The sequence below is a fragment of the Sorex araneus genome, chromosome 7 (assembly GCF_027595985.1).
Source record: "Sorex araneus isolate mSorAra2 chromosome 7, mSorAra2.pri, whole genome shotgun sequence".
Taxonomy (NCBI): domain Eukaryota; kingdom Metazoa; phylum Chordata; class Mammalia; order Eulipotyphla; family Soricidae; genus Sorex; species Sorex araneus.
In genome coordinates, this window is record NC_073308.1 from 16,987,699 (window position 1) to 17,013,768 (window position 26,070).

The following is a 26,070-nucleotide window of genomic DNA, read 5'->3' on the forward strand; positions in this document are numbered from 1 at the left end:
AGGCTCAGTAAATAAAGCAGCAGTGCACAAACACATTACGATGAGAAACCAGCACTGTAAGGACGCGCCAACACCATCACCCTCGCCTCTGCCCAGCAAAGGGAGAGCTGCTTTCCAGTCCTTTCTGGAAAAGGAGGATTTCTAAACTTATCACCAAATGTGGAACGGGTAGGGGACACACACAAATATGCAGACACAAAGAACTGAAACCTGGGCACTCACACACCCATTCCACATTTATTCCATTAACTCAAGAACACTTTTTCCCCCCCCCTCACTTCAAGGAGAAAATCATATGTTACATAATACATCTGGTTAGTCTGATGATAGATACTTTAGGTGAGTACAGTGGCTATTTAATGTTGAGAAAAAATATGATTAACTTGCGTGCTTTCATGACACAGTGGGCAAGATGATGGGAGTCTGTGGTCCCTGTACACATGCCTTCATGCAGCTGGCTATCACTTGCAACAATTTACAAAGAAATCATCTGAAAGCATCACCTACATACCTACCTACCTTGAACGCTGCAGGTGTTTCCCCCAATTTATAGAAAGGAAACGGGGAGAAAAGTAACATGAGCTTTGGTTCTGGAGTTTAAGTATTCTTTCTTGGAAAAATAAACTTAAAAGGTTCGTGAACAGTTCTCAAATATTATCATATCTAAAATGACTTAGGCAAGGTCCTCTACTTGCTTAAAAACAAAAGCAGGCTTCGTTGTAATGGAAGCATTCTTTTGCTGCTATTGTATACTTTTAATTTTTCCTCTGCCTATTTTTAATCCCATACATTTTGGCTTTAGAGTATTACCTGAGGCTTGGTTTCTTTACATTTACTTTGGCTTTTAAGAAGAAAAACTGAGCCTGAAGGTGGGGTGCGATAGGGAGTAAACCCTGAAATAGAAAGTGTAGACCATATAAAATAAAACTTGCATAGCTCCAAATAGGAATCTTAATACACAAATCTGTTTAATATTCAATGCGTGGATTTCAATGATCAAGCTGAAATTTACTAAACTATTCCCTCCTTCGATTTGCCTGTTTGGGGGTGTTTCAATTGCCTTTTCCTTCTTCCAACAGCTGTGACAACTGTTAAAACAGTCAGTAAAATTAAGTCTGCTCTATAATCCTGTAGTCAATGTTACATTTTAATCAGAGGTTGAAAGGCATTCTATGTGATGAGCACGCTCATTTAGAATGATTAGACTGACACATATGTCAAAATGAGCAGATATATTATTTTCATCTATTTATGCTCTCGGTTATTACTGCTATTAAATGTGAAACAAGCTTTCAAGTAGTATGTTCTTTAGTGTGCTGGCACGTTTCCTAAAATAAAAAATACATAGTTAGAGGTTAAACATTTTAGACTCTCCTAATAGTGGTCAATAAATTGTGTGAATCTTTTTAACAGCCTTCGAAGCAGAAATGGTCCAAGGTTTCCCCCCTTGAAATAGCAAAACTGCTTTCATTTCCCTGTATACACACACGTGATGGGGTTTAACCTAGTACAATTACTATGAATATTAATAGCATGTATAAATTCTGCGGTTTATTAATTGAGACAGAGAGGCAGATGCGTTGCTGAGCATTAGATCTCTCTGCCTGTCCAGTGAACCGCACAGCCATCAGCACGGCATCCGGACAATAAATCAGTTTTTTTTTTCTTTAAAGATGACTTTTAATTGAGACCAAAAAAAGAACGCTAGTTTGAATCTTGCGCCAAAGCCAAAAGGACATGTGCCCTGGTTTCATTTAAATGCACTGCTTAAGAGGCTTATCTAAACTAATTATTCAAATGAGCTAGAAGAAGTTAAATTCAAGAAAACTACTTTAAACAGAAGCCTCTGGAGGGTTTTTAAAAGTTTGCTTTGTTTATTTATTGACAGGAGAAAGTTCAGAAGCTGGGGGAGTGGTGGAGAGTGATTCCCCCTGACCCAGGGACATTTTAAACTCTCCCTGTCCACAGCCCCTGGGCATAGGGACCTGCAAGCTGGACCAGGCCCACCTACCTTTGTTTATTTTCTTCATCTTTATTTTCACATGATTTAAGGTTGCTTCTCTCTGAGTGCCTCAAAGCCAGGCAGGCACGGTCTTCTAATCGCTCTGCTTTCCCCCAAGTCCGTCCCTGAGCTAATATTCCCCAAGCGAGAGTGAGTGCGTGGGTGTCAGCGCGGACACACGCGGACACAGCCGGGCCACTGAGAAGACGAGTCTCCCCGACTTAATTACAAAGCCTTCCAACGTGCAGCCGCTAAGGACAGCTAGTGGACACCGATCTATAATGCACTACCTCATCTTCTAGAGTTTTCAGATTTTCTTCGCCATCCGGAGAGCAAAATAATTTGCCAAGAGCACTCCTTCCAGAATTATAACAGTTGGTGTTAAGGTAATGGGAAAGCAAAGCCTTATAACCGACTCAAGGGTAAGAGAGCTCAGAGACAGCAATATTTTATCTTAGCAGTGGGTTGAAATTAAGTTGATGACTTACTCATTTACACAGGAATGCTAATTTACTCCCCCTCCCATTCCAACGCAAATAAATGCCCCCATGTGCAAGCAGATATTCATAAATACGAATTCAACTGCGTGAATAAAAGGAGTACTTTTCTGATTTTTTTTCTTTTCTTTTTCACTGGACCTGGTAGCGAAACAAACCCACAATCTCAGCGTTGTCTATTTAAGTGGAAATCTGGAAAGTCAGAACTGTTTCTTCTTTAGGTGGGTTTTTTTCCCCTCCCTTAAATATTTATAATGTGTGAAAATCTCATGTTACTTAATGGACTGATTTGTCAGTTAAGTGCTGACTTAACGCTAACCATGCAAATAACATTATTCTAGCCCTGAACTGCATGAGGCTAGTTTTTTAAATTGTGCTCTGAAGGAGAATTAGTAAATGTGCAATTTTGCCTCTAACGCTGCACGCAAAGAAATGACAGAGTGCTGAAAATAACTGTCAAACTGCAAATACATAAGAGGCACTCAATAGTATAAATCATTTTGAATATTGTATTTTAAAACATCTTTCCTTGGGGAAATGGGTCCTAGTAAAAGATGCATTTTAACAGTTCACTAAGCATTTGTGCCAAGTGCCTATTCTTAGCACCTGAATAAGAAGTGACTGTCACACAGCTGTTTTTCCTGACAGTCCCCTAGTCTTGCCTCAAAGGTAACGCTGTAGTCAGAGAACAATTCTCGACTTACTGAATTAGGAGATCGCCCTCAGCACAAAAGACACCAGGCAGACATAAACAAGCACTCGTGCACACCGAAAGCCCAGGGCATTACCTGAATCAATGTGCAAAAGATACATTCTGTCCACCGCCCACCGCGCACACACGCGCGCACACGCGCGCGCACACACGCACAATCGCACACCCCCAAGCCGAGTTTTTAAAAGGAAAGAAAAAGGTACCTACTCTTCCTCGTAGTGCAGGGAAAAAGATTCAGGAAGGCAAAGTTCTACCGAATCCATGTGCGACCGGCAACCATTATTTGGGCACCCCAGCAATAAATCAAAGTTTCCTCGACAGAGCGGCGCGCAATTAACACAAATGTTCTCCTAGTGACAAGCCTGTGGGCGCAGCCAGTTGGGACCAAAGCTCTCACACTCTCCTAATCAAGGACTTAAAGCCCCGATTGGAGCTTATTAATATGAAGTAGGGCTTTACATATGCAGTCCCCCCGGCCCAGGCGCGCAGCCGATTGGGAGGCCGCTGCCCAATCAGGAGGGAGGCGACCCGAGCTGCCCGAGCCCGAGCAGGCAGGTAGAAAGCGGGGTGCAGAGGCGGGAGCCCGAGAGAAAGGGACCGGGACCTGCACCGTCCTCCCTCCCTCGCTCCCTCTCCCCGCCCTCTCCTTCCCTCTCTTCCTCCCCCTCTCTCCTTTCCTCTCCCCGACTCTCCTCTCTCCCCCTCTCTCTTCTCTCTCTTTTCTCTTTTCGGCGCTCTCCTCTCTCTCTCCCTCCCTGTCTCTGTCTCTGTCTCTCTCTCCCTCCCCTCTGTTTCTCTATCCTCTCCCCCCCCCCCTTCGCTCTTCGCTCTCTTTCGCTCTCTGGCTCTCTCTCTGCTGGGAAGCCTCCAAAGAAAGCTAAGCAAACTTAACTCTCTAAGCACTGGAGGGCTGTGTCTCGGGTGTCTAGTCTAAGATCTCCTTTTTCTCTGACCAGAAGAACTGGCATGCAGACTCTCAGTTAAACTGGGCAAGGATGCTGCGGAAGGTAGAGCATCTCCTTAGTCCTACCTTCAGTTGCTGGAGGGGGGACTGGCGCGGGGAGGGAAGGGGTTGCTGGGAAGCACTCTGGAGGCCGCGTTCACAGAGCACTGTACTTTCTCAGGGATTCCTGGTCCTGCATTTTCCTACCCTCCTCTTAAGCACTGGGCTTCTTCCTTGTTCTTTTCTTTTCTGTTCTTTTCTTTCTTTTTCCCTCCCTCCCTCATTCGCTCCCCTCTTCCTTCCTTCCTTCCTTCCTTCCTTCCTTCCTTCCTTCCTTCCTTCCTTCCTTCCTTCCTTCCTTCCTTCCTTCCTTCCTTCCTTCCTCCCTTCCTTCCTTCCTCCCTTCCTTCCTTCCTTCCTTCCTTCCTGACATTCTTCTAAACTGTTGGGACATGTGAACCACCGACTCCTCTTTTTCTGAGGTGCAGTGCAGTTGCAAGGCAAGTACAGAAGAGGCAAGACTATACCCAGGCCTGTGGCAGGAATGCCTGGGCCAATTATTCTGTGAATTTCTTTACCTGCTTCTCTCTCTCTACACAGAGAAATACTGTGGTTAGCTTTTCAAAACCAAGGCAAGCAGCTGCAGAGTGAACTGCATTCTCCAGTTTTGGGGGCGGGGGTGGGGGAGCCTGAGGGCTACTGAGGGCCAGAGAATACATTATAGGAATCTCAATTCATAGGGACAAAAATTCAGACTGCACTCTGCCCTCCTCTTTTTTTTTTGGGGGGGGGGGGTGGTTAGGGAAAGCATTACTAAACAGTGCAGCAAAAACATTCTTAACCATATACTTCAACACAAGCTTCCAATCTGAGAGTCGTCATATACACTTGATGTGGTTTTTCCCAAAACATCAGCTTTGGCATAAAATACAATATATAGATTTGTTCCTACATATACATGCCCCAAATGCTTAAAAAAATAACTCAGAAACATTTTGTAAATTGTCATACAGACTGATTCTGAGACTTGACTTAAAAATATAATAATTTATGAAATTACGAATTTTCAGACAAAAGTACTTTCTTTTTTTAAGAACAGGATATATGAATGCAAGAGGTTTTATTTTCCTTTCATAGTGACTGGTTTGTTTTTAGTTTCTAAATAACAAAGAGTTTTATTAGATTCTATTTTAAACTACAATATCATACACAAACACACACACAAATAGATACCAATTATTTGTAGCTCTCTGTATGGAGAATGGAAGACCCACAGTTTTTATATAATTCACATCTACTGCCTAACAACCGTTTGCTGCTTAATGCTTACCCATAGAAATAGTATAATCTCTGAGATCAAAATAAATTAGTTCAGATACTCAATGTGTGTTAAATTCACTAAATTAGAACTCAGCTTTCTCAACCCTCTCAAATTTTTCTGCCTTTAAATAATACAAAACACTAAGATAGAACAGTCACATTAAAATTCAAGATATAAAAATGACAGACATGCTTTAGTTTCCACAGCAGAAACGATTTCCCTGGCATGCATTGAGCCCTCTCTAAGATATAGGCCTGATTTCTTTTATTTGTGGTCCAAATGCATACAAGTTTCTACTTGAGAACTCAGATAGCAGAAACTGTGCCTGAGAATACTGTATAAAAGCAGGTAGTAAAAGCTTAATTACCAGTAGCATTATGCTGTCTATATTGTTAAATGTGAACTCTGCAATTAAGATGTAAATTTGGTTGTGAGCGATGAATTAAAAGAGCTTTGAGATGTAGGAGAAAATCCAACCGTTCTGCAGGCACCGGAGGGGGAAAAAAAGATTTGTCTATTCAATCTGAAATGAGACATGTAATCATTTTATAATTAAAAAATAAATAAAAAGGAATTTGAAAGAGTAACATGGTTTTTCTAAAATGTGATAAAAGAAATAGGGAAGCTAATAAAGCATTGAAAGAAAAATGTCTTGGACTCATGTGATTACTCTCCTGATTTCGGAGGAAACTGACATTCTTAGGGTAATGAATCAATTCATTGCACATATTTAAAAATATCCCAACAACAAAAACAAGAAAGAGATTTCCTTATTTTGTTTAGGGATTTCCTTTGAAAAAATTGAAAATATTCAGTGTGATCCTTCCATTCTAAGCAACTGTGCACAGTTCGGTTTTGCAGCTCTGCGGAGTCCTGCAACTGCATCTTTTGCATCCCTGGCCGGGCGGAGTAGGCCTGTTTCTCCCTTCTTTGAAACGGCTTTTGAAAGACAAGACTCATAGTTAATTATGCATGAGTGGACCTATAAGTCAAAAGTTATCTTTTATTTCCAGAATTTTTTCATTTCCCTTTGGGTACCAATCTGTCCCCTCATGAACCATTTGATTCCACTGGTGTATATTTCTAAAGACCTTTTTTACTCCAAGTCAAGCATCCATCTTCTTTCTGTGCTTACAGATGCATGTTCAAACACAGAGCACGGTCCCCACTGATTTCCACCCCCCACCCTGTGGTCCCTTGTGGCAAGGGGCAGAGCCCACTGTGACGGCTGCTTCTGAAGAGCTAGCATGTATGAGATTTGTAAGGTTGTTATGTTTTCTCCTGAGGATCACAGTGTCACCTCTACAAGTCAAAGTACTCTGATTCCACCTACTGTCTAGCGCATTTACAATTTAAAATAATATTGCCTGCACTAGCTTCAGTATAAATACCTCAATCGTATTTCCGAGTCTCACTTTCTCCCTTGAAGGAATCAAGAGTGAGAAATGGCAGAAAATAAACCCACCATGAGTAAATTGAGCACAAATCTTAGAAGAATTTTAATGACAAAATGGGGAGCGGGGAATAAAAAGAATTAAAACACTGAAGTGCACAGAAGCCCAGCGGTGGCTCATTGGTCTACATACACTTCACAATCTTACCACAAGGAGTCTACTCAAGGCCGGGTAAATGGAGCTGAGCAAAAGGACCCCTGATGACTGTTTCACAAAGAATACTAAAACATGTGTGCATCTCAGTCTCTTTAGGCATTGGGCCCTGCATTTATACCTCGTTACAACATCTTCCTTCAACAATTCAGCTACAAACATGGACACAAATTCATCCTCAGGCCCTAGAAAAACACGCACACACTCTCAGCAGAAAATATCTTACATTCTCATTCAAAAGAACAGAATTTTAACAAAAATTCTAAGGGGAAACAAAAAGTATATTCCTACATATTGTCTGCACCAACAATGTTCCAGTAGTGTGGTTTGGAGTAATTTTCCAGAACATTCTAACAATTTTTATGTTGATAAAAGGTGACACAAGGTGCCTAGCCTTGCTGTTACTGATTATTAATGGCGATTTTAAAAGCACCTGACCTCCGTTTTTGAAATTTAACAGAAAAATCTTTATGAAAACATTTATGGTCACCAGACTATTTTGAAGGTCCATTTTGATCTTACCTGGCTTGTTTGCCATGTGTTAAATATTTAAAACTCAACAAGGCACAACAAATTTTGATTTTTATAACACCTTGTAATCTGCTTTGCACACAGACCCTCAAGAGCCTAACACCTTTGAAATGCTGCTGAACTTCGTGAATCACCTGCCCTGCTCTCTTGATATATGGGGCCTAAGATAATATGCCATCCCTGCAGTAAGCAAACCAGGACAATTAAAAGCTACTGTTGTTCATGCTAAAAGAAAATCAACCACAAGTGCCCTGGGGAAAGAACCTTGAAGTATGCCCCGAAACAAGACTCCTTTCTGCATCCCCCTCTGAGTGGCATGACCCTGAGTGGGTGCCCCCACTTGAATGAGCTTCCTGGTCTACACAGTGGGATTTCTTTTCCCTTTTTCCCCAAACTCTTTCCATTGAAAATACAGACATCAGGGTTCCTCGACTTGTTCTCTGTTCCCACTGAACCCTTATCAATTCACCATATCTCATTTTCTGCTGCTTTCATTTCTGAGGCTCAGGCTTTGCTATGTAAGTTTTAAGTTATTTTCATGATTGGCACGAAGCACTTATTCCTACAGCAAGTGCTTTCTTTACAGAAGCAAAATAAAAAAACCTCACCTTTTGGACACACCTCTTGTCCTATAAATTTACCCCATTTCCAGATTACTAAGTCCATACAATAACAATATTAATAAAATAATAAGTACATTTTCATGGAGCAATTACTCTCCCTTTATTTAACACATCAAATTATTTTCCCAGTGTTTATATATGTGGGGGAACAAAGAATCATAGGAAAAGAAAAGAAATAGGGGTAATACAGTTTCTGTGTAATGAATTTGGTATTATTTCACTTTCATTTTGCAAAGCCAATAATGTACATGGTGAAATGGCTATAAATATTAAATTATAAACTAGTTGTCAACAGAAAAACTGACTTTAGTTACATTGTATTACTGACACACCCTGATAAAATACCACGTGTTTCATAGTATCTTACAAGCTTTCTATAATCTGCACAACCTGTATTTATAGAGCCATAGTTAACATTTTGAGATTATACATTAATAAATGAGTTTCAGTTATATTCTTTTCTGAATGTTAAGCACCATGAGCTAAATGCAGAAAACATTCAAGGTCAATGTCCCATTTTAGACCTTTTCAGGCAGCTGTAATATTATGATAATCAAGCTTAAAATATTCCTATAGAAAGAGTAAATTAGCCTTTTCACTTGAAAGATGATTATGATAAACAATAAACCTAAGAGAGGACAAAATCCCTATTTTTAAAAGCCATAAATTGTTGACTCAATCATGTGTGTGATAGTGTCCAAAATAAAGGGTAGCTTAGCTCTCCGAGAGGAAGTGGGCGGGGGGAGTAGAAAGAATGAACAGGAGGGGGGGCAACACAACAAATCGCAGGTGAGCCATCTTGCTTTGAGTCCAGTGAAATTATCCAATTTTACCTCATTACCCACCTTAACCACTTCTTTCTTATATAATATGTTGGAAGTTAAAAATGTTCATAAATATGGAACATCCTTTTGAGGTTTATTTTTTCAGGCTTGTATGACTGTTCAACACTATTTGAAAGTTCCTCTATCCTGTCAACCTTCGATCAAAATTTCAAAACAAAACCAAAAACTGAAACCAAACCAAATAGGTGAGATGTTTAGTATCTGGGATCCATATACACAGACTTAAAGAGGGGTATGTGTATGCACAAACACCTTTAATTAGAATTATGATATGCTTCAAAGATTCCTTTTTAGTTAAATACTTTTTTGTTGTTTGGGGGGCCACAAACAGTTGTATTTATGAGTTACTCTCAGTTCTGTTCTTGAGGGTCACTTCCGGTGGTCCTCAGGGGATCAGGTGGTGCTGGGATTCATACTTGGGCCTCCTGCCTATAGAGTATGAAGTCCGCTAGAGAAATATTGCTCTGGCTCTAAGGTACCTTATTGTTAATGAAAGCATTTGACAAAAATCTATTTCCCCCAACCATGGCAAATTAGGGCTATTGGGTTTATAATATTGGACAGATGGTTTCATAACAAGCGGGCTAGAGTCTGGGATAAAGAATTGGCCTAGGAATCCAACTTTGAACAAGGAGGCTTTAGATTAGTGTCACTTTCCCTTATGGCAGTCTCAGTTTTCCCTGGTATTAAATGGGGAGAGTAACATTGATGACTCTCCAAACAATAGTTGTTTGCTGTGGGGACAAAGCCAATTTAGATAGAACTGTACTCAGTGAATCAAGCACTTTCTGGATTATACCTGTGAATTTACAGTACTCACTCCTGATCTCTCAAGAGTGGCTTCATAAATTATACTGGCATTCGATACATAGAGCCTTTCATAAGTGTTAGTGCTACTGATCTTATATCTCATGGCAGGTCCATTTCTTTAGTCTTTATTTTTGTCTAGGGGTCAGTGTTCCTAAGAAGATTTAGCCCAAGTATTTCCCCCTTCCATGAAAATGCCAAGACTTGTCAGTGTAAGATGAGCCAAACAGCATGCTATAATGCTTCCATATCTCACTGGCTGATCGTAAAGATTAAAGATAAAAAATGCCTCATCCTCAGAGCTAGCCTCCTGGTCCATGTATGAGTATAAGAAAGACAGACCTGGTTACGTTGAGTGATTGCTGCACAGTCAACTACACACTGCCTACTAGGATGAAGGGGGGAGAGAAATCACTCTCCTTTTCTCTTCTTTGAAGACCATTCCTCCACATACTGCTCGCCCAGAAGTTGTCAGTAATGCTGTGGATTTTATTACTATCTAAGCACACACTCATTCACCCAAGATTTCCTTTGATTTGATACCCCATGAACTCAATTTTTTCACAAAGCTTTGCTCTTGTTACAGTGAATGGCCACTAATCTAGGGCAAAACAGAAAGTCTGGGCAATAGTGAATGACAAGCAGGGAAAGCCATGGGGATTAGGAGTCTATCTTGGTTACTCTAATGGTGAGGAAAATGAGAATGGTTAAGAGACTGAGCCCAGGTTAGAATCTCAGCTAGTAGAAAGATCCTACTAGACAAGATTACATACATACCTCCTTTTTCTAGGTTTAATAATAAACTAAATGTGTTAATCTCACAAGTGTCAGAGTAGAAAAGGCCAGTTGAGATTGGAGTCCTGCAAGGACAAAGGTCCCAAGTAAAATGCAGTGGACATCTGACTGTATACCAGATTATCTTTTGTTTTTTCCTAAAGCTTAGAAAGACATAGAGTTACATGTTAAAGAGAAGTGGAGATGAGTTGGTAGAAAAAGATATTCTTCCTTATTCCCAGCTCACTGTCCTTTCATAAGTAAATCTGAACCATTATTTCATTGAAGTATCCAGTTTATATTGAATGGCCACCCCTTTACCACCTTAACCTACCAACTGAAACTGGTGGATCTGGGCCAAGTCTCACTGTATTCCCAGGGCCAGGGATGGAACTGGGGAAATATATCTGTCAGTGATGCAGGGAACCAATGAATAGGTCTTGGATGAGTGAGTGAATGAGAGAACTAATGACCAATGTTATCACTTGGTTTATTATTATTCAATTTAAGGAGGCTGCCAAATCGAATGAGACAATTTAGCAGGATTATTATAGTAATACTGGGAAACCTTAAGAGACAAGGTGATTTTTTAAAAGAAGGAAAAAGGAGAAAAGAGAGTTTGATAGGGAGGAAAAACAGAAAGTCAAATGCTAAGGTGATCTATGAACAGTTCCCACGTAGCTGAGAACTTCCTTTCTTTTTTAGTTTTCTGTATTTCCCAAATGTTACATGGTCGAAATACTAAAGAGTGAAAAAGAAAACTGCATAAAGAAAAAAAACCAATGAAGTTTCATCCCAGTTCTCTAAGAATGTGAACATCCCCAGTCTCGTGTGGAATACTCTCGTTTCATCTGCTGCTTTTAAAACCACAATTCCAGATACATCCTGGAAACAAATTTTATTTCATCATTAAAAAAGAAAGTGCTGAAGAGGACTGCTGGAAGCAACACTGGCATTTCCTTATTAAGTACTCTCAGCATTTTCCAATCCATAAAGTTTTCTTAATAAAATGTTCACATGGATACCAGAAAGAATAGCCACACGGCTCCTATTTCTACTGAAGCTGAAACAACAGTGAACACTAGAGATATTCCAAATGGAGGATAGTACCTCTACTTCTGGGAGGAGAATAAGAGCATTCATTAATCAGCAGAAAAAGAAAAATGATCTTGCCTCTGGCTACTCTCTACCTCTCTCTATGACCTGCAATTCTTTAGCCAAAGTTTGGGGAGTGGGGCCGAGACAGAACCCATCATGTCAGGCACTGTCAGCTTTTATTTCTAGACAACCCTACTTGGAAGGCAAGAGGGGTGAGACCAAGAACAGCTTTCACTACTTTCCGGTAGGCTGATGGTTACAGCAGAGACATGAGGACAACCATGAACCCTGGTCCTCCCCCCAGTGTCACTGGGCCTACAGTTTGTCATTATACAGTGAACAGCTGACTGCAACACAAGCTTGAGCCCAGTAAGCCTGGAGTTGTGCAAAAACAAATCATATGATTAAAAAACCCATTCCCCATTTCCTAGAGCTGGTACTACTTGAATTAGGAAATATATTAAAGACAATTTCCGTTATTGAGAATAGAAAAGATATAGATTAATTTGCTCTTCGATAGATTGGAACTCAAAGCAAACATGTTCAATGTAATAAAGTGGATGCTTTTTAGAAGGGATACACACCTGGTGGTGCTCAGAGCATACTTGTGGCTCCATGCTCAGGGATTACTCTCTTGGTGGTGCTCAGAGAAGCCTATGTGACTCTGGGGGTTGAACTGAGGTCAGCCATGTGCAAGGCCTTACCTCCTGTACTCTCTCTCTGGTCCATGGTAGTAATTTTTATTACTTCCTGAGAGAAGTGTTTCCAAACATAAGAAGGAAAAGAAAAAGAAAACTGTACATTCTTGTTATACCATGATAAGGTACTAGCTCTGAATTCCTCATTTTTAAAAAATGCTATACCTTTTATATCTCCAGGATCAAGCTGATTCCTAGAAATCTTGATTTCTCCCTTTCAAATGACACACAAGACCAGAATATACCGTGGTAAGGGTACTTGCCTTGTATAACACCAACCCGTGTTTGATTCCCATCATTCTATGTGGTCCTCTGAGCCCACCATGCAGTGCCAGGGATAAGCCTTAAGTACCACTGGAGGTGACCCAAAAAACAATATATTTAAAAAATTTTAAATAATCAAAAAATTTAACAGACACACCTTGGGTGGGCGAGGGACTCTGTCTTCTTTTGTGGTGGGGACACTTTGTTCTGCCAGGGCCATTGGGACAACCACACCACCATTCTGGGCCACACCATACATTGAGATAGGCCTTGGGCAGTCATTGAGAAGCATCTGTGACCATCCCATCATATATCAGGGCCACATCTGGTGATTTCATGGGCTGATTAATTAAACTCGCTTTGTCTTAATTTCTTTGCTATCAAAATAGCCAGTGATGGGATGGTCTAACCTCATCTTGGTGTGAAGATGAAAATATCTCTACCTCCACAGTCTTTGAACAAGACCCCAATCCATTCCTCAGCCATTGATTGATAATCTCTGACTTCAAGGGTTTGGAGTTCATCCCTGCCAGAATTTAACATGGGCCCAAAGCTGAGATAGGATAATCTATGATCAACTGCAAAGTCCTGGCCCAGGCTCATCATTTTGCTATCAGGGAACTGGATAGAGGAAATGAAATAAAGCCCCGGACTGTATATGGTGAGAATCCTTGAAACCTATACTTCTCAGCATGTTGGTGCTCTGGTCTGGGGCAAAATCCAGAATTGTTGGGACTGGATTATCTCTTAAGTACCCCCAAGAATCCAAGAAAAGAGAGGCTTACAAAACAAAAACAACACAGGTTACTGTGAAAACAAATAAGAGAAAAAAAGTCAAGCCTAGGTACAGTTGCAAATGTCAGAAGAGAAGATTTTAAACATCTTCCCAGAAAAACTCTTTCTTTTACTTATTAAAGTAATAAATATTAAGGAACTATGGTTGACATAGTCATTCATAGTTGAGATTCAGATATGCAGTGTTCCTACACCAAGGCCACCAGCGTCAGCATCTCTCCAGTGTTCCCAGGTTCCCTCCCACTCCCCAGTCTGCCTCCAGGACAGGAATACTTTTTTGTTTGTTGTTGCAGTTTGGATGTCATGGCTCAGTATTATTCGCTCTGTGGTTTAGTCTATACATATACTGACCCTGTTGCTTCCAATCCATTTCTTTTACACCACCTCCCACTGGTTTCTCTCCATCCATCCTGATTGCTATGGCCAATGGTCAGACAAACTCTTTCTACTCTGATGGAATGTTAGTGGTCCATGTTACATGTCAGGCCCAGAAATGCCAGGGGGCTTCCAGACCTTCTCTAGCCCTGCCAACGAGCCCCAATTTTTTATTGTTTATGTTTTTTTTCTGGACTCCACGCCAGGCTGTCTTCTCTCGGCCATAGCAGAGGGGGGCAGGTGAGAACCCTCCCCACCCCAAGGGACCTAGCCCTGGGAGCCATCTCCACTACCCAGCCGCCGCCACGCTCCAGGCCACTTTCCGGACCACTTGGCCACTTTCCGGACCCCGCGGCCATCTTATAATGGACACATTAAAATGGACACATTATAAGACACTTCCAACCCATTTTCCATAATTACCACACCATATTTGATGGAGTTCAGACAGTAGGCAACAAATCATAGAGAGTAACATATATATATATATATATATATATGTATATATACATGTATACACAGTTCTTTTGCCACAGGGTTAAGTTCTCTCAGCTATCACTGTATCACTGTCATCCCGTTGTCATCGGTTTACTCGAGTGGGCACCAGTAACATCTCCATTTGTCCCAGCCCTGAGATTTTAGCAGCCTCTCCTTACTCATTTTTCCCAGTGATTGGAGAATCTTTTCAGGGTCAGGGGAATGATACCTGTTATTGGTTACTGTATTTGGCGTATCGAATACGCCATGGGGAGCTAGCCAGGCTATTCCTTGAGGGCGGGATTCTCTCTGTAGTTTGCCAGGCTCATGGTTTAAGTTTTCTCAGCCATACTCGGGGATACTGATGCCACAGTTGCCGAAGGAGGTAGGACAGTTCAATGATTTGATAGTTCAAAAGTGCTGAGGGTCACCAGAGGTACCACCAAGGAGGTGTTCTGGTGTTGGGGGGCATGTGATGATAGGGAATGGACTCTGGGTCTCCAGCTCACAGGCATGTGGCGGAGTGCAATGCTCTCTGCCTGTGTCCTATCATTCCCTCGCTGGTGCCCTTGACTAAGGACCAACCCAGGGACTATCGCTTGCAGGATATGTCTTCTCCCACCTATGCCTCACTCTGGGTCCTGGGGATCACTTTTTTGCTTGAAAGATTTCTTTTTTAATTCAAATTTTTGACTGTCCAGGTGGTATTCAGTAGATCCCAGCTGGGCCTGTGGCTCTAGGATGCCACGGTACTTGGGCCCTGCAGTGCCAGGCATTGATGATTTGTGCCAGCCCAGTGTGTTCAGGGCTACCAGAACCATATCCTGTAGTTCTTGGGGTTCTTCAGGGCTGCCTCTGGAATGCTCCAGGGAACCAGGTGGTACCAAGAATTGGATCCAGGTCAGATACATGCGAGGTCTGTGCACTAACTGTCCAGATCTCTTTATTATATTTTTGTTTTGGGGGTCACACTCAGTAGTGGTCAGGGCTTATTCCTGCTCTCTACTCAGAGATGTGATGCTTAGGATCAAACCTGGGTGACTGCATGTAAAGCAAGTACCTTTCACATTTTCCTACCCCTCCAGCCCCTCATTTATTTAAAAAGAAAAGTGGTGCTCAGGGTTTACTACTGGCTCTGTACTCAAGAATTACTTCCAGCAGACTCAGGGGACTATATGGGATATAGGGATCAAACCCAGATAGGCCATATGCAAGACAGCCACACTATCTGCTGTACTATAGCTCTGGCACCTCATTAAAAAAAATCACGGCTGGGGCCCTGCTACTACTGCAAAGTTCATCAATCAAGAATCAGGGGATCACCTGGCTCCTCGGCAGTATCTGGCTGTGTCTGGGCCTCATATGAACCCACTGAGTCAGCATATCAGGAGGATGTCCCCAAAAGGCTCTGAACTGCAGTCCAGGTGGGGGAAGAGAAAAAAGAGAGACAGCAGAGCAGGGTGGCTTAGGCTGTGCTGAAGCATGTGTGAGAATCTAACCTTTTCTTGCTAATTAACTCTTTAAAAATTGATTGCTATTCTCTAGGTAGTACGAAGATTTGTCCCTCCAAATAGAAAGAGGACTACACACACCTTGCAGAACCTTTTGGCATCTATCCCCCAAGCACAAAAATGGTTCAGAGGGATCTGTGACACCTATGTTCACCACCACACTCAGTACAAGAGCCAAGATATGCAAACAAGCCAATTGACCACTGTCAATGAATGGATCAAGGACCTTAGCTTTCCTGTGACACCACGAAGCCCAATTTTCAGTCAGTGAGGGTTTATGAAATTTAGTGAAAATCATCTGTGACACTGTGAGCATCCATGAGCATGAAGGCGGCGGGTAGGGAAGGCTGACCTTGTAAACTTTTTTTGTTTGTTTTGGGTCACACCTGGCGATGCACAGGGGTTACTCCTGGCTCATATACTTAGAAAATTCTCCTAGTCATGCTCCGGGGACCATATGGGATGCTGGGAATCTAACCCAGGTCGGCCGCATGCAAGGCAAATGCCCTACCTGGTGTGCCTATCACTTCAGCCCCCTGACCTTGTAATTTTAAGGAAGCTCTAGTACCAAGCCTTGGATCAAAGCTGCATGGAGACAGTTAGACAAAGCATTGACACAGTATTGCAAACAATTCAGTTCAGCTACTTTTCGTGTATATCCTTATGATTTTAGGCAAAATGAAAAGTTCTGCAGAGTGCAGCTTTTCTTTCTAACTGGTACTAATGGTCAAGCAGAAAAGTGTGTGTGCATGCATCTGTGTGTGTGTGTGTGTGTGTGTGTGTGTGTGTCCTTGGGCAAGAGGAGGGTGGTAAATACTAAACAGAACTACAAGATACCAGACTTAAGTGAGATACAAATTGCTCATTTACAATTACAAAAATTCTAAAACTTTCCAACTCCTGGAGGCATTCCTGGACATATACCCAGATTATACGTCTTTCTGCTTAGCAAAATCTTGCTTATCCTTAATGCTTAGTTCATGCTGGGGGGCACAGGGAGGCCTCCTGCTGGCCAGGAACCCAGCCCTGCCACTCTCCTCTGCTAACTAGAGGTGGAGGCTTTCCTCGGATTCATTGGATTCTCCCTGGACTCTAAGCTTCTTGAGAATAAAAACGGCGTTCATCTTTATAAATAATCCCAGCTCTTTGGACAAGTGTACAAAAGGTGATCTCCAAAGACTCATTAAGCTGAGCTAAAAAGCTGCCTGGCTGTGGGAACAGGCCGGAATGCCTAAAGAGGGAAGAATAAGATGTCAGGCAGTGATAGCTTTACTTTTATAATAACAAGGAGCAAAGATGATTCCTCCCCGTAAACCAGCTTCGTGGAGCTTTCAGCCCTTTTATTTGAGGTTAAGTGACCCAGCTGCCAATGCCTTGGCCCAGTGGGCTGAATTGGTAGGTGCTTTGAAATGCTAATGTTTGATTCTCTAGAGACTGGCACGGAGAGACCAGACTGAGGGAATCTATTCTTGTGAATTCTCAGGTCTCTGCTTGGACATACCCTGAAGATAGAACTCGGCCACCTGCGTTTTATCCAATCCTGGTGATTTGACTCCAACCCACCCACGCCCAACTACTAGATGAAGATAACAGAAAGTGAAGATTCAGGCTTCTGCCTCTCACTTGGCTTTTTTAATAAGTCCCAAACTCATGCTCAAGGGCTTGTAACAGAACTCTGGTTTCTCAGGAAAATGAGATATAAGGTGCAAAGAGGGGGCCAAAGATAATAGAAGAGGGGAAGGTGACTGCCTCCATTCAGCTAATCTGGGTTACATCTTTGGCATTGCATTTGATGCCCTAAGCATAGCCAGGAGTGATCCCTGAGAACAGAGCCAGGAGTAAGCCCTGAGTACTACATATGTGAAAGACAGAGAGGAAGAAGGTGAGAGAGAGAGACACAGAGAGAGAGAGACAGAGAGACATAGACAGAGATAGAGACAGAGACAGAGACAAAGACAGAGAGACAGAGAGATACAATAAAACGTCCTGTTTCATTTGTGGTATGGCTAAAACAAACAAAAATAAATAAGTTGCTAAAGATAAAACTGCTGGTGCCCTCCTGCTATGCCATTCTCCCTGCAGTCATCCTGGAAGTGTGGCTGTAGCCACAGGTTCTATCTTGCGTCAGGACTTGTGACCTGGGGAATGTCAGCCCTTTCCCTGCCCAAGACTGCCCTTTGAATCAGTGACTTGCTATTATTCTATGTTTAATAGACCTGGCCAGTGCAATATTTTTATCTGGCTATAGTCCTATCTCTAAATTCTCTGTTTTGAATGAATACCGATTTTGTGACATGAAGTCTGCTATATAATGAAATGCAAACAATGAAAAGGCTAAATCAGTTTACAAAAAATCTATTTGTCAAACAGAGTGGAGATGTTCCCAATTTAGTCTGGGCTGTTCAGGCGCCTCTTGATAAGGGAGTTAAAATCAGAGTTGTTGGCCAGATGAAAATAAAGGCATCGACACCACCAATATATTTTCCTTTCAAAAGTCTTTGTTGGAACTTGTAGCTAATTAAATGTCCTTACACAAGAGACAGATACACATAGAAAAGCCCCAGAATTTTCTTATAAGGGGGAGAAGGCACCAGCTTGCTGCTTTCCAGTCCATAATTTATATTCCTAAACAGCTTTATCAGTTTGTGCCTCCCACTTAAAAAGACAAAAAGCAAACCCCTACAATGTGGGAGGTGTTCATTGTTCAATTTGGGATTCCAGAGATTTCTAAGCTTTGCACAGCAATATGCTTACCATTTAAAAAGAAGAAAATAGTGTTTTCCACCTACCTTTCTCTAGAACTAACAGAGCAAACCTTCAAAACGTGATCAAGAACTTGAAGAATCCACATTTTTATTTGTTCTACTGCCCTCGCCATGGGTGTGCTTTTGCTGGTGGACATGTGCTGCATTCATCTTGGCACCTATTAGAGTGACTTGGATGATTCTGTGTCCTTTTAATAGGGAATTTTATTCTGACTGATGTTCTTTAGTTCTTTTACCACTTGCTCCATTGAACTAGTTCACTGGACAGAATTTAAAGCATTAATGTTCAATTTTTAAAAAAATCTAGCCTGTAAGTGATTTTCAGATGTAACAGGTATTTAGTTATCATAGTTCCTAACCTGAATTTCTGCTTTTTAAAAAAATGTATATTGGCTTTTTTGGCCACATCTGGACTCAGGGATTTCTCCTGGCTCTTGCTCAGGAATCTCTCCTAGCACAATGTGGGGGGCCATATTCAGTGCCTGGATTTAACTAGGCTGGGATGCATACAAGGCAAGGGTCTTACTCATTGTATTATGTCTCAGGCCCCTCTCTCTTCTCTTACAGATTTCCTTAACAGAAGACTATCCCAGATCCTGGATGCGAAAATAGCATCACCTTCATGAAGGGGCCATCAAGGGCGTTAGAATCTCTTTCAGCTCTGTGTAGTTGATATAATGATGATTTCTTTGTACCTGCCCAGGGCCTCTGACTGCATACACATCTCCCTCAGACTAGAATGCCACCTCCACGAGTCTGCCTTATCCTAACCACAGATCTTCTATTTGGAAATTTAGAGGGCCTGATTGTTAGAGGCATCTCTTAACATGCCAATGCATACTAGTCCCAGATGAATTTGTAAGTCACTTCATTCTTCTCATTAATTGGTGAGCTCCATAAAGGCAGGGAGAAGACTTCTGAGTGTCAGCAATGGGGCTGACAGAGGGTAGCTGTCCTATAACTGCTAGTTGGATAAATGAATGAATGTCAGCTACACCAGGCACATGCCTTCTGAGCTATATAGAGAAAAGGTATTACACTGCCTTCTTCCTCACCTGAAAATGCTGGCAAGTGGTTACGATAAGTTTGTAAGGTTTAAAGCTCCCCTTGCTTTACCCTTAACACATCTCTCTTCATAGAGTGAAATTTCTACCTTCTAGGTCTCTGGTAGTGGGAGATGCCTACCTCCCTCCATTTTTTTCTGCTTCCTCCTGATCCGACTCAGATGCTAGCTTCCAGCACTTTACCCAAGGTCTGCAGAGCTTCAGGACAAAATTTCTGAATTTGTCATCTGTGATTCACTGCCTAAATTCTCTTTCTTGGCAGATATCTCACAATTCTGTTTTCAACCACAAGAGGATAACAATCGCCACTTGATCTGAGCATAGGAAATATTTCCCTTGTTCCAGGATTTCTGCTCCAACTCCCTGACTGTCAGAGCTGGCAAGCTCTCATCTTGATCATACTTTTCACAGATGTGCTATCTCCCTACAAAGCAGGAGAGAGCTTTAGAAAAGTATCTGTTCATTTCTTCTTGGGAAAGGGGAGAACAGAGGAAGGTGTTCTGAGCTGGGTCTTGGAAGATGGCCAGTGGAGGAAAGTTTCTGGGGCAAATCAAACAGACTCCAAGTCTCCAATGGACTATACTGTCCTTGAAGACAGGAGATGCTTGATTCATAGAGATGGTCCCAACTGACTCACTATAGGACCCTGCATAAAATGGATTATCTAAATATATTTATTTAATAAGACTCCCTCCATTCCTGCACGAACTCCCTCTGAACTCATAATATGGATGGGGCCTATAGTAGGTCCTCAATAAATACTTGCAAAATAAACAGTATTAGAGTCCCTCAGTTCTTTAAGAAAAAAATGTGAAAGACAGGGACAGAGCGAGTAAAATTTCCACTACTAGTAAAAAATTCTCAAGGAGATGTAAGTGGGCACAGATACAAAGATATGCTTTTTTTGTTTACACACTAAAATTAAACTGTATTTAAAACTAGCTTAAAATGTTGTATTCACATCGCCCTCTGGTGTTGAACTTTCCCAGACAAGAGAAACCCTCAAACTTACCGTTGAGGAAGATCTGACCTAAAAAGAAAAAAATAATAATAAAATAACCAGAAAAAAAAAAGGGTTCAACCACCTTTCTTGATAAATGCTCCAAATGTAGAGCATTGAAGAGGTGAAATGTCTTTCAAATTTGCCTCAAGGTCATGGCAAATTAGGGGACAATGGAATGAACACAATACCATCAACTTAAACATTATTGGATCCATTATACCTAAACTGAAATAAAAACATTTTTGCTTCAGTTTTTAAGATTTATTTTGTTTTGTTCTGAAGACACACTCAGCAGATCTCAGGATGTATTCCTGGCTCTGTGCTCAGAGATCAATTTTGGTGGTGCTCTGGGACCAAATGCTAGGAATTGAACCAGGGTTGGCCACATACAAGGAAAGCACCTTGCCTGCGGTGCTATCTCTTTAGCGATATGGGATGGTATCATAGGTAATTGCTAAACTGGCCTAATTTAACCTTTGGTCTAAGTTAGTCACAACATGAGGTTCATCAGAGTTCCCTGGAAAGACACCACCATGTAGACCAAAGGCATGCTTTCAAACCCAAGAATTTCTCCCCAGAGCATATAATGAAAACTCAGCCCTGTGCCAGAACTGCAAAATCAGAGAAAATTATTGAAGAAACAAAATTATAACACTCTCTTGTCTTATAACTGATGGTAGGAGGAAGAGGGCACCGGTGTGGCTGACCCCTCCACCCTCACTCATAGTGACTCTTGATACATAGGGCAAACTCTGAAAGGAATAGCAGCACCCAAACTGACTTGGGGGCTCTGCTGAAGAGCTCAACTTCTCATACGAAAAATATAAAGTTATTGGTATTCAGAAGACTCTGGAGAATGGGTTTCATTTTTCCAAAAATGAATAGCAATTTTAAAGGACATCTTAGCCCCAGAAACACCAAATCTGTACTGTGGATCTCGACATGATTCCTATCCAGTGCAGTTCTGTACACAGTCTATGTGCCACCAAGACCTCTCACTGTCATTATCACTCTCATTGTCATCACCCTCAACCACACCCCATCCTACTCCAGCTGAGATCTCCATGCGTAGTATCATCATTGGTATCAGTCATGTAACCCAGTCATTGTATTGACTGTTACAAATTTACAATGGTCTGGGACAGCGTGCCATGTTTTACAAAATTCGATTCATTGGAACCTCTCCCTCACCTTCAGGCTCCAATTTTAAAAATCATAAAATGGGTTTAATAACTTCTCCAACTTCCCTAGTGGGTAGGAAATGGGCAGGAAACATTCACAGAACACTTATCGAGCACACTTCACCGTTCTATCCATGCCCTGACATAAAAGATCTTCCTTTTCTTGCATTTGCTCTTAACATCACACCATGTAGAAAGTTCCTATATTGAGTGATTTGCTGCATACCCCACGTTTTAAAGAATCTAAAGTGATAGGGAGATTTGGAAGTGCTCAGTGTTTGAGAAGAGCAAAGCAAAAGAGCTCAATCTTGAACCTGGACAGACAAGAACTCAAGGAGAAGCAAATGCATTGTTGCTTTGAGTCCCTTTTAGTTTACTTCCACACAAATGGCAATAGAATTAAAACTCCAGGGCATCCAATTCACATATTTAAGTACAAGTTCTCTGGCAAGCATTTTTCACATTATTGTTAGCACTGAAGTAGGCGCTAAACGAAGTATTTACACACAAGAGAAACGCAAGGAAGCATCAACCCTACACTACTCACAAGTTACTTGATGTTTTAATCAAATCTTTAGTTTCATTTGAGACTAGTCCTGTACTATTGGGGAAGTGCATGTCTGCAGGCATGTATGCACACACACATGTACCTTTGAGCACACTCTTGAAAGCAAAGGTCCATCCACCAAGAATAGGAATCTACAGGTTCAGACAGAACCCACCAACCACTACTACCATCACAAAACCATTAAGTTTAAGAAACACATACACACACATACAGGACTTTTAGAGGTTATTCCCACATCTCCCCATCTTTATTCCTGGCAACACATGCTGAGTTACCTACAAGGAGCCTCTTTTTGGCTACAAATTTGTCCCTGATTCCATCTGTTCTTCCTGCAACATTGCTGGCCATCTGCCATGCGCACGACACCAGTCTTCCTGATGTCATCAGATGAGGCTTTCTCTGGAACCCGTTTGTGTCACTCTCTGGGTGAGAACCAGGCACATGGACATTTCTGCAATCCTCTGAGCAGCTTTTAATTTGGGTTCCCTATTCACACATGTCTGTTTCTGCTCTATTTACCTAAGTTCACAGCCTCCTTTACTAGAGTGAAAAATAGAATTACAAGTTCCTCCAATGACCAGCTGGGCCATCTCAGGGCTCCATAGTTTTCCTCTTGGGACCAGCTGTCCCTCAGAGGTGTGGCTCTTGAAGACAGTGACCCCTGGGACCGAGAGATAGTATAGGAGGTAGGGAGCTTGCCTTGCACACTGTCAACCCAGGTTCAGTCCCTGGCAATGTATATGATCCCCTGAGCATGGCCAGGACTGAATCCTGAGCACAGAGCCATAAGTAAGCCCTGAACACTACCGGTGTGCCCACAAAACTTAAATAAATAAATAAATAAATAAGTCAAATGAAAAGTTAAAGAGAAAACCCCTGACATTCATGTCCTGTAATTTCTTTTCTCCTTTCATTCACTTAACCCACACCTGTTATTCCAGACTGGATGAACAATCTTGCTTTATTTTTGTTTTTTGGTTTCTTTGTTTTTCTTTGGGGCCACACTCGGCTGTGTTCAGGGCTTACTCCTGGCTCTGCACTCAAGGATCACCCCTGGCAGTGCTCAGAGGACACATGGAGTACCGGGAATCAAATCTGAGTCAGCCACGTGAAAAGGCAAATGCACTGCCCACTGTACGACTGCCCCAGCCCTAGAAAGAATGCTGGGGATCCCCCAACTTTTTCTTTGTCCAACATCTCCCTGATGTGGCCACATAGGCTGGTTTGGTGATGGGTTTGCTGGGAATTTTCTGGGTCAGCTCTGTCCCTGACAGGGTGAACTGGGATGGAACAAACCTGTCTGCTTCCCCATCTGGGAAAAACAAACTGAACAAAGGGCAATGACTACCTTGTTGTGGTATAATTTTCTTTTCCTCTTCCCCCTCTTGCATTTTGGAGAATAAATAGTCCACTCAGGGGCATTATTGTAGGACACATACCACTTGGGGGGACTGGGGGTAGGACAGGAAGGGGTCTACAACTCTGGTGGAGGGAAGTGTCCGACTGGAGGAGAAGGGGGTGCTGAAAGATGGGAAAGTGTTTGGCATGAAGCCTTATCAATAACAGTTCTGTAAACCACCGTTCAGAAACGCTTCATCTTTTAAAAAAGGGCTTTTCCTTGAGGCAAAGTGGTAGGCAGGAGGCAAACAGGGGTGTGTGGGGGGTGGGGGGGACAATCAGTGGAGGGAGCAGACACTGGTGAGGGGATTAGTGTGGAGGCAGCATATGCCTGAAACTATCATGGACAACTGCACAACTTCATAGTGACTGAAATTCAAACCAATAAAACTGTGACCAAGAGGAGCACAGGGATTAAGGCACTTGCCTCCTGTGTGGTTGACACAGTTCAATCCCCAGCACCACTTACATCCCCCTCATCACCACCAGGAGTAACCCCTGACCACAGAGCCAGGAGTTAGCTCTAAGCACTGTCATGCATGCTCCTCAAACCAAACAATAAAATATTATCAGAACTACTTTTGCTTTCTATCTCTCTCAGGAAAAGTCAGAGGGCTTTTGTTGTATATGGTCAGATATTCTAGGCTGAAACATTTGTGGTTTTCATATAGTCTGACCTGGACTAGCATAACAACAACTCATGCTATCATTTTGTAGGGGCTAAAACAATAAAACCATCAGGATTTGCTTAGGCACTGCTCTCAATATGAGAAGTTTGGTGCCAGGGGGACATGTGTCACTGGATATTGAACCCAGGCCATGCCCACCTACCTATTAAACTATGTTTCTGGTTTTATTGTTGTTATTTTTAAAACTATATTCAGTATTTCATATCCAGAACTGGTACCACTTCTCGATATATATATATGTGTGTATGCATATATATGTATATGTGCAAGCATATATATGTATATATATGATCTCAGCTTTTCTAAATTATGCATGGCAGGTGGAATTTATTTATAAAAATTTTATTGAGAGGTAGGAGTAATAAATAGTACAGTGGGTAGGGCATTGGCCTTTCAGGCCGGGTTACATCCCCAGCATCCCATATAGTACCCTGACTCCTTCTAGGAATAATTCCTGAGTGCAGAACCAAGAGTAACCTCTGAGCAGTGCTGGATATGGCCTCCAAACAAAAATAAAGAAATAATTTTAATTAAAGCAATAGTGTACTATAACAATATATAATATTCAGGTATACATCATTATAGATTAATATCTGTCTAGGCTACAAGAGGTTCACCACTAACTGGGCAATGACCTAGGTGTGAGACTCATTCTTCAAGTCATAAAAAGGTAGAGAAATATAGGAAGTATTAGTGGGTAATATTGGGTTTATTATAAAATTTGATGTAGAGTTTGTGTCAAAGAAAAAATAGAAGAATCCTTGAGAACCACCTATGTCTCAAGCACTATGGCTGTGAACTTTACTTAGATTATTTTGCTTAATCTCAAAAATCCTCAGAGAGGTACTTCATGAAGTTATTATGTGAGTATGTGCGTGTGAGTGTGCAAGAGCACGCCCGTGCATGCACCTGTGTGGTGCCTGGACCTGAATCCAGGCTTCAGACAACACAAGACAAATGCTCTACTACTGAGTCAAATCCCAGGCTGTGCTATTCACTTGCTCAGATTTGCTCATCACCAAACCTACACATATACACGTGGGAATGATGATGATTCCACTCTAGGAAGTAAAACAAGGAAAAAGCAGTAAAGGAAACTCAAATATGACAATCTAGCCAGTGAGTTAAGGAAGCTAGGGGGGCCTCAAAAAGGACCCAGGTCCCAGAGGCCACACATGTGCATATTTACAGTCTTTTACAGACATAAGTAAGGTAGGCCTAAATGAGGCTGATAGGAAAAAAAAATTAACTCAACTGGTAAAACACTGAAAATTGTAGGCAAAACGCTCTAATGAGCAAAACATTTATCTCATGTGTCAAATGTTTGACATCTCTTCATGGGGCCCACAAAAATGAAAACTGTGAAAGTGATAAAAGCCAATGTTTAAATCTGTGCTTAAAGTCCTTCATTTACATAGCCTTTCCCCATCCTGGCCTGATACCAGAACAAAATTGCATCCAACTTCAAGATACAGAAGGAGGTATTCACATTGGAAATCATCACTTGAAATACTAAAATCAC

At 41.8% G+C, this 26,070-nt stretch overlaps 1 protein-coding gene across 8 annotated transcripts in view; it reads right to left on the reverse strand.

Annotated features, from left to right (window-relative positions):
- Positions 1–26,070, reverse strand: part of ESRRG (estrogen related receptor gamma) — a 597,387-nt gene that overhangs the window by 222,121 nt on the left and 349,196 nt on the right. Inside the window, exon 1 of one of the 8 annotated variants that reach the window (XM_004613008.2) lies at positions 3,419–3,685. The exons of the other annotated variants lie outside the window; for them this stretch is intronic. Within the exon in view, the coding sequence (XP_004613065.1) occupies positions 3,419–3,474 (56 nt within the window). The 5' untranslated portion in view covers positions 3,475–3,685. Of the gene's footprint in view, positions 1–3,418; positions 3,686–26,070 lie in introns of those variants that run through there. 8 annotated transcript variants of the gene reach the window in all.